General features: G+C 52.9%; 2 protein-coding genes across 13 annotated transcripts in view; one reads left to right on the forward strand and one right to left on the reverse strand.

The window, feature by feature from the left end:
* The window catches only part of ZNF335 (zinc finger protein 335), a 23,462-nt gene extending 18,436 nt beyond the window's left edge, over window positions 1–5,026 (forward strand). For 3 of the 6 annotated variants that reach the window (XM_036229341.1, XM_036229340.1, XM_016152347.2), the window contains 3 exons: window positions 83–179; window positions 535–649; window positions 1,751–5,026. In XM_036229341.1, the coding sequence (XP_036085234.1) occupies window positions 83–179; window positions 535–607 (170 nt within the window). In that variant the 3' untranslated portion in view covers window positions 608–649; window positions 1,751–5,026. Of the gene's footprint in view, window positions 1–82; window positions 504–534; window positions 650–1,750 lie in introns of those variants that run through there. The other 3 variants (XM_036229342.1, XM_016152353.2, XM_036229343.1) reach the window with 3 other exon arrangements.
* Window positions 1,097–12,652, reverse strand: PCIF1 (phosphorylated CTD interacting factor 1). Of its 7 annotated transcripts, none has more exons than XM_036229345.1 (17): window positions 12,068–12,650; window positions 10,082–10,367; window positions 8,682–8,824; window positions 8,466–8,590; window positions 7,218–7,355; window positions 6,892–7,022; window positions 6,605–6,759; window positions 5,908–6,055; window positions 5,729–5,812; window positions 5,360–5,459; window positions 4,180–4,342; window positions 3,306–3,478; window positions 3,073–3,159; window positions 2,808–2,992; window positions 2,038–2,131; window positions 1,742–1,917; window positions 1,097–1,607 (listed from the first exon to the last, which is right to left on the reverse strand). In XM_036229345.1, the coding sequence occupies exons 3-17, from the start codon at window positions 8,803–8,805 to the stop codon at window positions 1,553–1,555; spliced, it is 1,938 nt and encodes a 645-aa protein (XP_036085238.1). In that variant the 5' UTR covers window positions 8,806–8,824; window positions 10,082–10,367; window positions 12,068–12,650; the 3' UTR covers window positions 1,097–1,552. The 7 variants fall into 7 exon arrangements, with proteins under 7 accessions (XP_036085238.1, XP_016007841.2, XP_036085240.1 ...); XM_016152357.2 differs by having other exon boundaries at window positions 1,431–1,659; XM_016152358.2 differs by having other exon boundaries at window positions 1,431–1,659; window positions 10,194–10,367; window positions 12,068–12,201.
* Window positions 12,653–14,592: the final 1,940 nt, after the last annotated feature.

The raw sequence follows: 14,592 nt of genomic DNA on the forward strand, positions 1-14,592 counted from the left end.
AGACCCTGAGGATCATGGGGGCCGGAGCTCAGGCCTGGCTTCTGGGGCCTCAGGCTCACCATCCTTTCCCCTCCCCTGGCAGCAGTGGCTGATGCTGCCATGGCCCAAGCCCAGGGCCTATTTGGCACAGAGGAGGCAGTGCCTGAACACATCCAGCAGCTGCAACACCAGGGCATCGAGTACGACGTCATCACCCTGACCGATGATTGAGTCCCAGGGACCCAACGCAGACCATGGATATTGGGGCCAGTCCTGCTGGGGGTTGAGGGGACCCATAGGGACTCACCTCCCTGCTCCACCTAGGGTCTCCAGATACTGGGCAGCCAGTATTCTGTCACTCCAAGGGACCCAGACCTGTGCTTTGGGGGTTGGGGGACAGCCATGGGCCCCAGCCAGGACATGTTGGGTGCCCCGGCCTGCAGGCAGGCTTTGGGAGATAAATTTATTTTTGTTTGGACCCACTGGCCCCTCAGTCTCAATAAAGGGACCAGAGTCCAGCCCTGGCAAGCTCACTTTGTTCACTTGCTGCTGCAGCCTGAAGCAGGCAAGAACTGACTTGGGGAGCAGAAAGAAGGAGGAGCCTGTTACAGCCACAAGGGGGGAGTGAGGCGAAGGCAGCCTAGCCCACAGTGCATCCAGCCTTGCCTCTGTAAGTATGGTGGCCCAGAAGGGCAGACCCTTGGGGCAGAGGCCTGACACAGCCTGTGAGAACCCCAGCTTCCCCTGGGCCCCAGGGGAGCATCTGCTCCATGCCTAGAGGTCCTTGGAGGACAGCCAGGTGCCTGTCTGCACTGAGGCCTGTGGTAGCTCCAGGGCCAGCAGACATCTAGCTTTCTACCTGGGCACAGCTGCCAGTCCTCTGCTCACCAGAGGGACCAGCACAGGCCCAGCTGTGGGGGTTTGGGACTTACCAGGTAGATGGTGCAGGGCTCTGGACTCAGACCTGCTGAGCATAGGCAGAGGCCACCAAGGTCCCAGTTGTGGGCACAGGAGGGTGAGAAGTTAGACACTGGAGCCTGGGGTGGGGTGTGAAGGCCTAGGGATCATGAGGTGAGCCTAAGTGTGGACAGGTGTGGTCCCAGAAGTAACGGCAGGCTCCTGAGTTTCCCCTGCCCTCAAGACCCTCATACGTTCTTGCGGAAGGGGTTTCTGTATTTCCTTTTACAAATGAAACAAGGTGGCAAAGGATGGGGGTGGGGAAGGGAGGGCATGAGGCCTATTTACAGGGGACTTGGAGGGAGTTTGAGGTGGGAAGTCAAGGATGGGGGCAGGGAGGGGGAGCCCTGGCAGAGCCATAATTTTCCTATGTCATTGGCAGTCTGAGTCCTGCTGCCACCCCAGGAGGATCCTGGGATCTGCTCAGCCCCAAAAGCCCTGAGTCCCGGCAGTCCATACCAGCACCCTGGGGCTCCTCCTCCCCGCAGGATGTGTTAAGTGGGGTGAGGCTCACGGCTGGGGCCCTGCTCTCGGCCTGAGTCTCGGTCTTTGGCCTCCGAGGAGGACGATGAGGAGCTGGAGCCATGGCTTCGGCCTGACTGCCGGTAGGCGGTGCTCAGCTCCTGTAGCCGCTCAGGTGTCGGACCCCACTTGGCAAAGCCAGGGTCATTCTGCAGGAAGAGCACGGCTGTGTTGTGGACGGCCTTGTAGTGCATTTCCTCCCTGTGGGCAGAGGCAGCGGCTCAGGGTAGGGCTCAGCCTGGCCAGCCCAGCCCTCCTACCCCTGCCCTCCCCGGGCACCCACTTCTTGCAGATGTGCTGGGACCCACTGCGGTACTCATGCTCGAAGGCAGGCAGGACCAGCTGGTGGCGTTTGAAGCGGCTCTGCTCCATGCGGGTGAGCACCGGTGTCGGGGGTTCCCGCCACTCAGGGATGAACACGATGAAGGACAGGGGCTCTGGTGAGCTCTCCAGCAGTTTCTGTGGGAGGGGGCACAGGGTGGACATCAGGGCCTGCACTCCAGGGGGCTGGCAGTCTGGCTTGCCAGCCCCACCCCAGCAGCGCAGCAGCAGCAGCAGCAGCAGCAGCAGCAGACCCACCTCGAAGTGAGAAACCATGGCATCCATGAGCTCCTCGCAGAACGGAGGGTTGGCCTCAAAGGAACCACTCAGCGGGGAGAAGTCCAGGCAGGGCCTAGGGACAAAGGTGAGCATTCTAAGTCCCACCAGGGCTCAGTCCCTCGGCCAAAAAGAGGTACCACCCCCACCCTTAGGCAGCCACATTAAAGAGATGGCTCTAATCATGCCAGAGGCCAACATTCATCCTTAGTTCTTCCTGGGACAAGGTGTGGCCATCTCTTCTGAAAGGATGAGGACACAGAGAGGCTCAGGCTTGGCAGCCCAAGTCCAAAGAGCTGACGAGCAGAGGAGCTGGAGCTCATATCCAGTTCTGACCCCCACTGCCACCACAGCCACGAGCTGCACCCAGGAATTCCCTAGCTGCTGAGCTTTCCCTCTTGCTGGCCTGGCCTTGTCTTCCTACTGGAGACAGCATTATCTTATTCCATCTGTGCTCACCTCCCACCCCCACGTTAGTCTGTTAGGTCTCTGAGGTCTATATCACCACTCTCCAGTCCTCCCAGTACTCCAAACTTGGGCTAATTCACTGAGAACCCCATAGGCTTGGTTGGAGGGAATTACAGGCTCCCAGAGGTCTAGTACCATGTCCAAGGTCATACATACAGTTGATGGGGTGAAGGCAGGGACTCTACACGAGACTGCCTGACTCCAAAGCCCTAAGGCATTAGGAAGTGGCTGGCTGAGGTGGGATAGGCCCAGGCAGGAGGGGCCCAGCAGTCCCTGGCTCTCACCCGCGGGAGCCAAAGTAGCCGTCTGTATCGGGGAAGGCAGAGCAGTACTGGCGGAAGTAGCAGTTGAGGGGTGAGGCGAAGCACTCGAAGCTGACACCAAAGAGTCGGTGGAGGACCTCGAAGACATGCACCGGCAGCGATCCCTGCAGGCCTGTCCCCTCGTAGAGGCCCACGCCAAACATCATCTGTAGAGTGACCACTGTCAGCACCTGGGGCTCAGACTGCCCCTCCAAAGGAGCCCTCCCCTGCTGCCCCAGGCCTATACCTGGTACCGTCGAAGAAGACACCAGACTCGGGGCAGGAACCTCTCAAAGACAGAGTCGTCAATGCAGCTGTAGCGGTAAAGGAGCCACTGTGGGACAGAAAGCAGGGGGCTTTAGGTCCCTCCCTCGTCACTGGCCTCTTGCTGAGGACTCTGGGTCAAAAAAGATCCAGCTCTCATTTCTCCCACCTGAAGGGACCTGCTTCCCCCTTCCCCTTGCTTCCCCTTCCTCTTACCAGCTTGCTGAAGTAGTTGCGGCTGACCTTGACCATCTCCCCCTTATACCGGATGCAGACCACATTATTCTCCATATGCATCTCCACGCTGGGCATGGGGGGCGCAGACACCGCCAGCCGTACTGGGTAGCAGTACACCAGCCGGGGCTCTACCTCTGGGGCCTCCACCTCCTCTGCAGACAGGGAGAACAGTGAGGGGTCATCCTGCCCCTGCTCTGCCAGTGCTCACCACGGACAGCCGCAGTGCCCACTGCGCCAGGGGCTTCCCACTACATCCCAGTAACTAAGGGAGGTACATCTCAACCCCCAGTGTAAATGAAACTCCAGTGGTTCAGCAACAATAGCCAGGGAACTGGCAGAAGCAAGAACTGGTGGCTTGTGTCGATATGCTCTATGCTGATGCAAGCCCCCAGTGTGCCAGACCTCAGGGCCCGGTAGGCTCAGGTGCCACGCAGAGAGGTACAGTAACTGCACTGCTTTCATCATCATAATTATAGTACTTCATTTAGGGATCTTTGTGGGCCCACCAGTTTGAGCTACCATTGAATCCTCACAGGATCCTATGGCTAGGTATCAGACCTCAGTTTGAGGAAACTCAGGTTTGCAGAGAATGGATATTAACGCAGGTCCACCTAACTCCTTACCCCTGCCTGTCTTTCTCTGCTACCTTTTGGCTGTCCCTTTCTCCACACTTCTGTTTGCTAGAGGACTGCTAAGACCCCTGACCAAAGGACACGGCAGGCAATGCTGGGAGAAACGCGCCTCCCCAAAACAGTCCATGGCCTTGAGGCTCAGCCTCACTTGTCCCTTCAGTCGGGAGCCTGGAATAGAGTTGAAGGCATCGCAGCTAGCTCCCTGCCACCTGGTCCTCTACCTGAAATGTTGTTTTCCTTGAGGATGGCAAGGTGCTTCTCTCGGATCCGTCTGACATACTCCAGGGATATGTGGTAGATCTTACTGCAGATGCCTTCCACGGAGTCCTTGGCTGCAGCCGAGACGTGGGGGCCGCACTGCTTCCGCAGATGCTCCAGGCGATCCTGGAGGAGACACTCCTGATGAGGGCTCTCATGGGCGGGCAGGAGAGGGCTGCTGGACTGCAGCAATCCTTGTTCTGAAACCAGCTCTGCTACTTACTAGCTAGTGTCACTTAGACAAATCCCTTGGTGTTTCTCTTATTCCTCAACTATTAAGGAAACATAAAATACCTAACGAAGCAGCTGGCATATTAATGTGATCATTCCCATTAAGGGCTACCAAGCCCCTGGCATACAGTAAGTGTCCAATATATGCCTGCCCTTAACGTTTGGGTTATACTGTGCCAGATGCCATGATGCTTGCTGGGGAAGCACAATCAGGCATAGTCCCTGTTTATAAAGCATTTGCAGTCTATCTCACCATTACAAAATGGGACCCTAGATCACTGCAAATTTGCAATTTGAGCTTTTAGCAACTTGCAAGGATAAACGTAGGCATTTATAATTTTTGTTGAATCACACGTGTGAAAGTAATGAGTGAAAATGAGTCACTGGCTAGTGAGCACACCTACCTTTGTCACTACGTGTCAAGTACAGTTACTACCGTGAAGTGGGAAACCTTGCCTCTTGTGAAAAATGGTCCTGAAAAGAAAGCCCATTGCTAGTGCTGGTGGAGAATTAAAGAAATGATGGGTTTGGGCCAGAAAAAAACTGTTTTGGACGCATTAAAGTGGGAATTAAATCTTGCGGTAGCTCTTAACTGTGATACGAACACACACACCCAAGAAAAGGCAGTTTTAATCTGTTTCCAAAAATCTACTCAAGGGAGATGTGGACCATTAAGTTGAAAAGGCAGCTACTGGTGGTGTGTGGCTGAGCAAAGGATTCCAGTAAGAATCTTAACAAAAATGTTCTTTGGGAGAAAGTTGGCCTAGACACGCATCTCCATATACATGAGTTTTGGGACATGAGTGTCAAAGGGCTGCTGTGGGGCCCTGCCCAGCCTGGGCAGGCAGAGTGGGCTTCTTGGAGGAAGTAGCCACAAAGCCCTTTCCATTGGCCTCATCCAGGGCCACTCACCATGTAGTCCTCCTTGGAGGCTGAGTGGTCCTTCCGCAGCCAGCTGAAAGTGTCCTCCACGTTCCACTTGACCACCTTCCTGCTGTCAGGGGATGCGCTCCTACCGGTTGAGGGTGCATAAGGGAGCCAGCAGTTAAGTGTCTGCTCTGCCCTTACTCCCCCCGTCCCACTTCCACTGGCATTCAGGCGTCAGCCCCTAGGCTTCCATCACAGCCTTTGTTCTGCCTTTGGGAGCCAGCCCCACTTTTGCCACTAAGAGCAAAGACAGGCTTGTGCGAGTGAGGCAGATGGCGTACGATTCTCCCCCACTCTGCACCCCCACCTCTGATCACAGACTCATCCTGCTGGGGACAGGAGAGATAGCCAAACCTGGACTCGATGAGTCGCCTGGCAGCCTCTGCATATTTAAAGAGCAGCCGCTTGGCTTCCTCCCGGAACTTGATTCGGGATAACCTGGGGTAGAGAGTGGGCAGTGTCACAGCTCTTCTCTACAGAACTGGGCACAGAAACTAAATGGCCCTGAGCTGGCCTCAGCCGTGGAGCTGTACCTGATGGGAATGTCATTCATGATTTCTCGAAACATGGAAGGCGATACGACTGGTTCACAGTTGCTTGGCAACAGGGGGTCAGAGCCTTTGTCCACGACCTTGCGCTCCAGCATCCAACGGTTGAAAGATTCCCGAGGGGGCTCAATGCCTGCAGAATAGGAAAACTGATGCCAGTCTGGATTTAGTCAGCAGATTCCATGCTGCCCAGCACACAGGAGGCATCGCACTGGTGGTGCAACGAAACGAGAGGCCCTGTTATGTCAGGAGCTCCCATTCTAGGCAACATCTTCCAAAGTATTTTCTGAGAATCACTAGTTTTATAAAGGATGTTAATAAGTTTACATAGAGTAAGAGGGGGCAGAGTCTATATATCAGCATAGTAAAGCAGCTTCCTACAGTGCCTAGCAAACTACTCTGAACATGTTAATGACTCTGGTTACTGATCTCAGCCACCCTTGACACAGGCACTAGTGTCCCTATCTTACAGATGAGGAAACCGAATTGCAGAGGTTAAATGATGAGCCCAGGGTCATAATGCCAGCACTTGGAGTGGGAACCCCAATGAGCCTGTCCCCTCCACAGCACATGCGCTCAGCCACTGACTGGGCTCCATGGTGCCATTCCCTAGGCCCAGCTGGCTGACAGGTGCTCCTGCTAAAGGTGGATGGAAGCAAAGGAGCCCCAAGGAGGCAGTTACCCTCTCGCTGCTGGCACAGCTCCCGGTAGTGCTGCCGAAGCTTCAGAATGAGCTGGGAGCGGAGCAGCTCCACCTCGGGATGCGGGGGTAGCACCTCCGAAGGTCCCCGGTGCTTGATGACAGCATTGGTCTGAATGTCTAGATCCCAGTACACCCTGGGGGCATGGACAGGAGCAATGAGGAAAGTAGAGAAGAGGGAAGGAGGGGCACCCTGCCTGCCCCCATACCCCACGGTCCTGGCATGCTGGCCATCAATGGACGCCCTAAGCCAATCAACAGGAACTCACTCAGTGGGTCGGAGGAGAGCTGCCTGCTGTTTATCTTCAGGGGATGTCCCCCAAATCTTCAGCGTTGGGGTTCCTGGGACATTGGGGGAGCTGGGCACCGATGGGCCTGTGGGTGTCACAGGGATTTCAATCTGGAGCAAAAGAGTCAAAGGCATTGAGTTAGGAGAGTTGGCTGATGGCTCCAGCACTGTGTGTACCTGGGAAGCTTCCCCCCAGGGCCCCCTCCTAACCAACCCACCAACGCCCGACCCTTGCAGGGAACCTGCTAGCTGCCAGCCTGGGCCAGCCACATACCAGGTAGTTCCCCAGAGCCCACAGAAACTCACCTTAGGCTTCTTCACACCATTGCCACTTGGCTGCTCTTCTGCGAGCTGCTGCTTTCGGGGCCTGCTCTCAGCAAGGGGGGTTTCCACCAAGCTTGAGTCTTGGGGCAGTGGGGTCGCATTCAGCCCCAAAGGGTCCGACTGGAAGAGGGAGACCGGCAGTGTTGCAACCAGGGCCAGTGGCTTAGGAGTCCCAGTACCATGGAATCCCAATGTCCCCCTCCCCCGCTCCTACTCCTTGGAGAAGAGCAGAGGGGCTGGGATGCAGACAGAACACTGGGCTCTACTCTTGCCTGATACTTGCAACTGTGTGACTTCGGAGATTACTTCTCTTCCTATTCCCTCACTTTCAAAGCAGTCATGTTGAGCCCTGCTTTGCCATTGACATGATGATAACAGGTCAATGAATATGACCAGCTTAACGTGACGACTAGCATGAAATCAGCTCTCAATACATGTAGTTTCTCTTAAGAACCAAGATAAAAGTCAGAAATAAAGGAAAAACTCAAGAAATACTTGTTTTTCAGAAAGCAAGGCCCCATGGAAGGAACTTCTTTGATGACACTAAAGGGTATGAACGTGATGGTGGGCAGTGTGGCCCAGGAATCACGTCAGGTGCAAGTCCTGCTCTGCCTCTTACTGGCCATGAGGTCTTGGGCCAGTCATTTCCCCCCGAGACTCAGTGTCTTCACCTGCAAAATGGGGATACCAACTGGCTTGATTGTTCTCAAGAAAAGAAAGTCTTGCCCAAACTGAGAGACCCAAAGGCCCACGCTCCCACCAGATCACCTACCACACTGAAATTGCAGTTCCTAACCACATTCCCCCTTAGGCAACCTTCTCACCTTAAACCGCTAATTCCAAAAAGCTTTCCCTGTTCCCACCCACCCTCAGACCCAGTCAGGATCCCTGAACTCAAAGGCCATTCTGCATGCAAATGCCACATTGTAATCCTACTGGCCTCCTCCAGCAGATGGTGTGCCCCTGAGAGTGCAAGGGCAGGACCACGTCTATCTTGTTCACAACTGTATCCCTGGCACAGTGCCCAACATGTAGTACACATTCAATATTACACACTATTTCAATCATCCGTTTATATGTCAGTCTCTCAGGTTCCAAGAGGGCAGGGATTGTGTCTGTCCTGTCATTGTACCCCCGGGACTAGGCACCCAACAGCTGCTTAGGGTATATCTGAGGAAGACCCAGATGTCAGGAGCTGCTCTGAGACCCTTTCCCCAGGCTGGCACTCACAATCACGTCATGCTGGCCCAGCACGGGCATCTCCCAGAGGGACTGGTTGGTGAATCGGTTGAAGTAGTAGGGACGGTTCTCCCTCCTGCTCCAGCACTTCTCCCAGCCAGCGTGCACCAGCTCCTCTGCAAACAAGCATGGAACCCCGCCGGGGTCAGGGCTGCTTCTGGGGCAACCTTCCTACCCCGCCACCCTGCCACTGCCCCTCGCCAGTACCTGGGAGGTCCTGCACCAGGCGGATGGGCTTTGGAGAGCAGGGCTGGCTCTGATTGGAGGTGCCCGGGGAGTGACTCAGCAAGGACGCTTCCTCCCGGGGGCTGCCGTGATTCTCATTGGCCATCTCAGCACCCACACCGGACCTGCCACACAGAGGACCAAAGGGTGTCAGGGCCAGCAGGGTATGGAGGTCAACTCCACCCACCCACCTACCAATTACAACCCCGGGGCCCCAGGGACCACCTGCAGGTGTGCAGAAATCAATCGTCCTGTCTTGAGGACCAGCATGGTGCCACAGAAGGAGCCCTGGGATCTAAGTTGCAGTTCTCTCACTGTAAAACGTGTCCATTCCTGTTGCTCCTTCTGTCTGAAATACTCTTTCCCCAAATCTCTACCTGGCTTGCCACTAGGTTCACTTTTCCAAGAAGCCCTCCTTGACTAACCCCACCCCAAGCCAGGTGATTAGAGCCCCTCCTCAGGGCCATGAACACCTGCACTGTAGCACTCAGAAAGTCTGGCCTATCAACTGGGTTTGTCTCCATGTTAAGGCTGTCAGAACTCCCAGGACTAGGAACTGGGTCCAGTTCAGCTCTCTCCAGAGTGCTCACCAAGGCACCTGGACCCAAAAGGAGCTCCAGTCACTCTGCAAGTATTTACGAAGCACCTAGAGTGACAAGACAGAAGAAGGGCTGCCCTTGTGAAGCTATTCCCACAAGAAGGAACTGTAATTCCTCTTTCCTGTTATTATCCAATAAAACCTAACTGGCATGAAGCACAGCCAGGAAGGGACATGGTATCTAACTGGATGTCTCATTCTACACTACAGGGCAGGAAGCAATCTATTGCTAAAAGAACCAGTGGAACTGAGAAAGACCATCTAATTCATAACCCTGAGGTGAAATTTTATTTAAATACCAGGAGGTGGTCAGCTCCTTCAGATTTGTATTTCCTACTGCCCCCACCCAAAACACACCCATTATCAATGGGCAAAGTAGTTCCCATCCTGGCTGTTATAGACTCCGAGCTGAGATGGGACTGGTGAACTCCTAGGTGTTTTCAATGTCACAATACCCAAAAGAAATCAAACATTTACCCACAAAAAGACCACAAAGGCACATTTTAACATCAGTTATCTTTGCTTGCTGAAATTTTATCAACTCATTGTGGTCACACTGATTATCTCATGCTGATCAGAAGCTCTGATTGGCTGTTGACAACATAGGAATCATTGGGACATTGATTTTATTGTACACTCAGTCATAGACATCTTTGTTAATTTGGAAAGGGAAAAGTGAATCATTACTTCGTCGGTACAGTCTGGCAGATAAAAACACAGGGAGCAAGAGGACATACATACAACAGGGGGCCATGGTAACAAAAAGGTCTGGAACCACACTAACCAAGGGGAGAAAAAGCTGTAGCTGCCTTGGTTCTTTAGGGAGGAGGGGTTCCCGGTGCCTTGGGGCTGAGCCCATAGGTCTCAAGGCTGAACGAGGTCCCTCTTTTTCTCACCCTCCGGGGTCTGCAACGCTAGCATGAGCGTGTTTTCTTCTCTGGCTGGATGGACCCTCACGGCACAGGGTCCCACAGAGGCAAGGGGAAGGCCTGTAGGAAGGTTCAGCACAGGTGGGTGGGCTGGTCAGCAATGGAGTGGACGAGGGCCCAGGGAATTCCTTTCATCAGCAACTGAAGAGCAAATAGAAAAAATGAGTTACAGACCTGTGAAATGCTGCAGAACAGGGACAACAGCAAGAGGGGCAATGACAGAGCAAGTTGGAAGCCGACAGGGCAGGGCAGGACACGCCGTGGGAGAGCTGGGGATTCTAGGGGCGAAAATGGTAATTCTCAAGCTTTCCAACCAATAGGTTCACATTCATGAACTTGCAGCCTGCACAGTCGCACAGGGCCCTATGTTGAAGAGGGTCCTGAGCCTGGTTTTAATGTTCTGTTGTCACTGTCTTGTAATTTTTAATACATGTTTGACAAGGGGCCCACATTTTCATTTTGCACACTGGAAATTGTGTAGCTGGTTCTGCTTACCAAAGTACATCTAGGACAAAGGTGAACGACCATACATATAACAAATCGAGGGCATGTCCCAAGCCACCCATAGTGGGTGGAAGACACCCTTCTTTGATGTCTTTAAAACACACACACACACACGCACGCATGCACGCAAATGCATTATCTAACACAGCATGTTCATCTTTATTGAAAAAATTTTCCCCCCAAAATACTGTGATACTGATGCACCAGGCAGATAAATTATGCAAAGGAAGCACAGTAGCAAAGCTTAGGCCAAATGGGGACACTGCAGTGTTTCCAAAACCGGCTGTCCATCAGAATCATCAGGGGGCTTGTGAAAAAACAGATTTCTGTCCTTCATTCCACATCTTAGGAGCCAGAAAAGAAGGAGGTACACCAGAATTTGTATTTTTAAATGCGTCTCAAGAAGGACTGAGAGAAGGCACAACCAATCTTTTTGCTTTTACACCTTTTCAAATCTTTACCAATTTTTACGATTAAAATATTTTTTTAAATTTCCCAGCTGACTTGGAGGCAGCACGTCGGTGTCCAAAGTACCAGCCCTGGGTTTGGACAGACCTGGGTTCCAAACCCTTCTGCCGCTTTCTGATTTATAAACCGGAATCACTCAACTTCTATGGCTTCTATGTGTAGAAGCTAGCATATCTATGTACACTCTCAGTAAGAGATAACTCCTGTTATTAACGTTTTTATTTGTTCTGTGGCTCCCTGGCCCTCACGCATACCGCAGTTTTGACAGTGCCCAGCAGTTTAAAGATAAACGGCTGTATCTGCGCAACTAAAGGAACCCACCAGAAAGAAGAGAGTCCGATTCCGAGATTGGAGGCAGACGGGGCGGGATGATCTCAGTAATGAACCAATCACCATCCTCCAGCCCAGTAGGGCGGAGTCAAAAGACTTAAAGAGTGCGCAGGTGCGGGGGGGCGCGCGAAGGCGGGGCGACCCCCAGCGCGCGCACACCTTCCCTACCCCCCAACCCCAGCGGGGGCGGGCTGTTTGGCGCGCGCGCGCCAGCCCATCTCCTGGGCTCCGCCCCCCGCCCCGCCGCGCGCTCCCGCCCCCGGGCTGAGGCGACTCAGAGTCGGAGCCCGACACAAAGGCGGTGGCGGCGGCAGTGGAGGGGCCCTGGAGGCCGCTCCGCCCGCGCTCTCCAGGCCCACCTCCCTCACCCAGACCATCGGCCCGGTCGCCCACCCACGGGCCTAAGATGGCGGCGGCGGCAGGGACGAAGCAAGCCGTGGCCCCGAGTGGAAAGCATCGGATGGGCCACCGCTGCTCGGCTTCGGACCCCGGACGCTGGCGCGGCTCGCGGCGGGACCATGACTTCCTGGGGCGCTTACCTGCCCGAAGCGGACTCGAGGGGACGCGACTATACGTTCTGCTCGGCCGCCCGTTTTGCCGCCTCCGCCTCGCCCTCCCCAGTGCCGCTCCCGCCATCTTGTGTCCCGGGCCGGGACTCCGCGCTGCGCATGCGTCGGTACCGCCTCTGAGGGACTTCGCCGCTGCCGTGCCGCCATCTTGAGTGTGGCAGGTCCGGCCGGGTCTTCAGTCCCTGCTTGATTTTGGCCCCCTCCCCTTCCTCTCGTTTTTCCCTGCTGTTTTAGCCTGCTGATCTGAGGAGGGGGAGGCAACTTTACGGGCCCCGGGTTGTGGACTGAGGAAAGAACAAACTCACAAGCACGTCCCCTGCCTCAGTTTCCCCCACGAGCACACCCGCTGGGGCCCGAGGATCCAAGTGGGTGGTACTCCGACAGGGTGGGACTGAGTGTGCGCACCAGGGGGCGCGGGGCGAGTTTAGAACCTGCGAGGTTTCGGCTTAGTCGCTGACCCAGGGGCGGAGTCCTGGTTACGTAATCTCTGAATGTAGCACTGTCTCGAGTCCCACCCAGCCTTGGTGCAATTCTGCGACGTCCCACTAGTGTCCAAAATATTTTCCAACCATTTCCAATAACCAGGCTGCATGCGAATCGAACATTTTCCCATAACAAAACAACAAAAGTTATAAGTTCTTGATTATAAGGGAGAACAACGACTCGTGGGAGACAATAAAGATGGTTTTTGGCAAAGTTGGGACCTGATGATGTATCTGAGGGGCTTCCCAACACTAATAATATTTATTGCTACGGGTTACAGTGCAAATCCTTGTAGACCTCGAACCAGCCACAAAAGTTGCCCAGCGGTAGACTGGCAGCCGCTAGGTTCCCCATGCCCGGCTCCCTGCAGGATTCTTTAGTTGGTGGTGGGTGGGCACGGACTCACTAGCTCCATCTACGTCTGGTCGCCCAAGTAAGTCGTCTTGGCCAGTGATAGAGCTTGAGAGGGCAAGCTTACCACCTGCTTTTTGCCTTGCAATTCCTACTTGGAGCCGGAGGCAGCTAATGCCCCAGTTGGGCAGCCTCTTTGGTACCTGGTGACAGACAGCTTGTGGGGATGGGACAGTGTCAACAAAACTAGGGTTCTCTATCAAATAGACAAGAAATAACTAGTGTTGGCAAGGATGTGGAGAAAAAGGAACCCTCATGCACTGTTGATGGGAACTAAAATGGTATAGCCACTATGGAAAACATTATGGGGGGGCAGTTAAAGAACTACCATGTGATCCAGGTATTTCACTGCTGGGTACCTTTCCAAAGGAAATGAAAACATTAATTCGAAAAAATGGGTGCATCCCTATGTTCACTGCAACCAACATGAATGTCCATAGATGGAGGAATGGATAAAGATGTGCTACACGCACAATGCAATACTAGGCCATAAAGAAGGAAATTCTGCCATTTGCAACAACAGGGATAGCCCTTGAGGGTACTCTGCTACATGTCAAAAAGACAATATATGATTTTTTATTTCATTTATATGTAGACTCTGAAAGAGGAAAACAAAAGTTATAGATACAGAGAGCTGTTTGGTGCTTATCAGAGGGAAAGGGAGTTGGGGGTGAGTAAATGGTTGAAGGGGGTCAATTGTATGGTGAGCACTTCGTGATGTATAAAAAGATTGAATTATTCCATTATACGCCTGAAACTAATAACTAATATAATCTTATATACCAATGTTATCTTAAAAAACAAAAACAAAATAAAACTAGGTGTCTCATCAGACTGGGTTTAAACCCTCCTTACTTTCCACTCAGAGTCAAAATCAACCTCCCCATCCTTATTTCCACTACTTTAGAGCAAGCCTCATTGTCTTTAAAACTTTTTATTAAATAGCACACATACAGAAATGTGCACAAAGCAGAAATGTAAAACAATGTGTGTGTCACAGAGTGGACACCTGGGTAAACATCACTTAGGGTCAAGGTCTTGTCAAGCAGAAGCCCCCAATAGGGTAATCACTGTCTCCACTACTTTTGTGATAATCACTTCCTTTTGTAGTTTTACCACTAAAGCATGCATCCCTAGACACTACAGTTTTGTTTTGCCTGTTTCTTGAACTTGATATAACTAGAATTATACAGTCCTATTTTGTGCCTTTTGCTCAACATTGCACTTGAAAGACACATCCATACTGTTGCATGTAGCTATAGTTAGTTAGTTCATTTTCATTGCTGTATTCTGTCTTCCAATGTGTATTTATCTACCATCGAGGGATATTTGAAACCTATCCTAGACCTCCGAATTTATTATAGTAGTCTCCAAACTGGTCTTCTGGTCCTCCAGGCTTGCTTCTCTCCTAGTCCATAATCCACCTTGCATTCACAGGACTCTCTGTAAGTCTAGTCATATTGCAAACCTGATCAAGTCACTCTGGGCTTAAACCCTTGAATATCTCCCCATTGACTTCAGGATAGACTCCCAAACCCTTAACTTGGCTCACAAGACCATAATTATAATGAGAGCTACAATGGCAGAGCATTTACTATGAG

Source organism: Rousettus aegyptiacus, unplaced genomic scaffold (genome assembly GCF_014176215.1).
Source record: "Rousettus aegyptiacus isolate mRouAeg1 unplaced genomic scaffold, mRouAeg1.p scaffold_m13_p_12, whole genome shotgun sequence".
Lineage (NCBI taxonomy): Eukaryota > Metazoa > Chordata > Mammalia > Chiroptera > Pteropodidae > Rousettus > Rousettus aegyptiacus.

Coding starts and splice junctions, on each gene's coding strand:
- PCIF1 (XM_016152355.2), bottom strand. CDS start 8,805: ATGGCCAATGAGAATCACGGCAGCCCCCGGGAGGAAGCGTCCTTGCTG. Junction 7,023..7,217: donor ATGGTGTGAAGAAGCCTAAG/GTGAGTTTCTGT, acceptor CTTTTGCTCCAG/ATTGAAATCCCTGTGACACC. Junction 6,056..6,604: donor GCTGTGCCAGCAGCGAGAGG/GTAACTGCCTCC, acceptor CCTATTCTGCAG/GCATTGAGCCCCCTCGGGAA.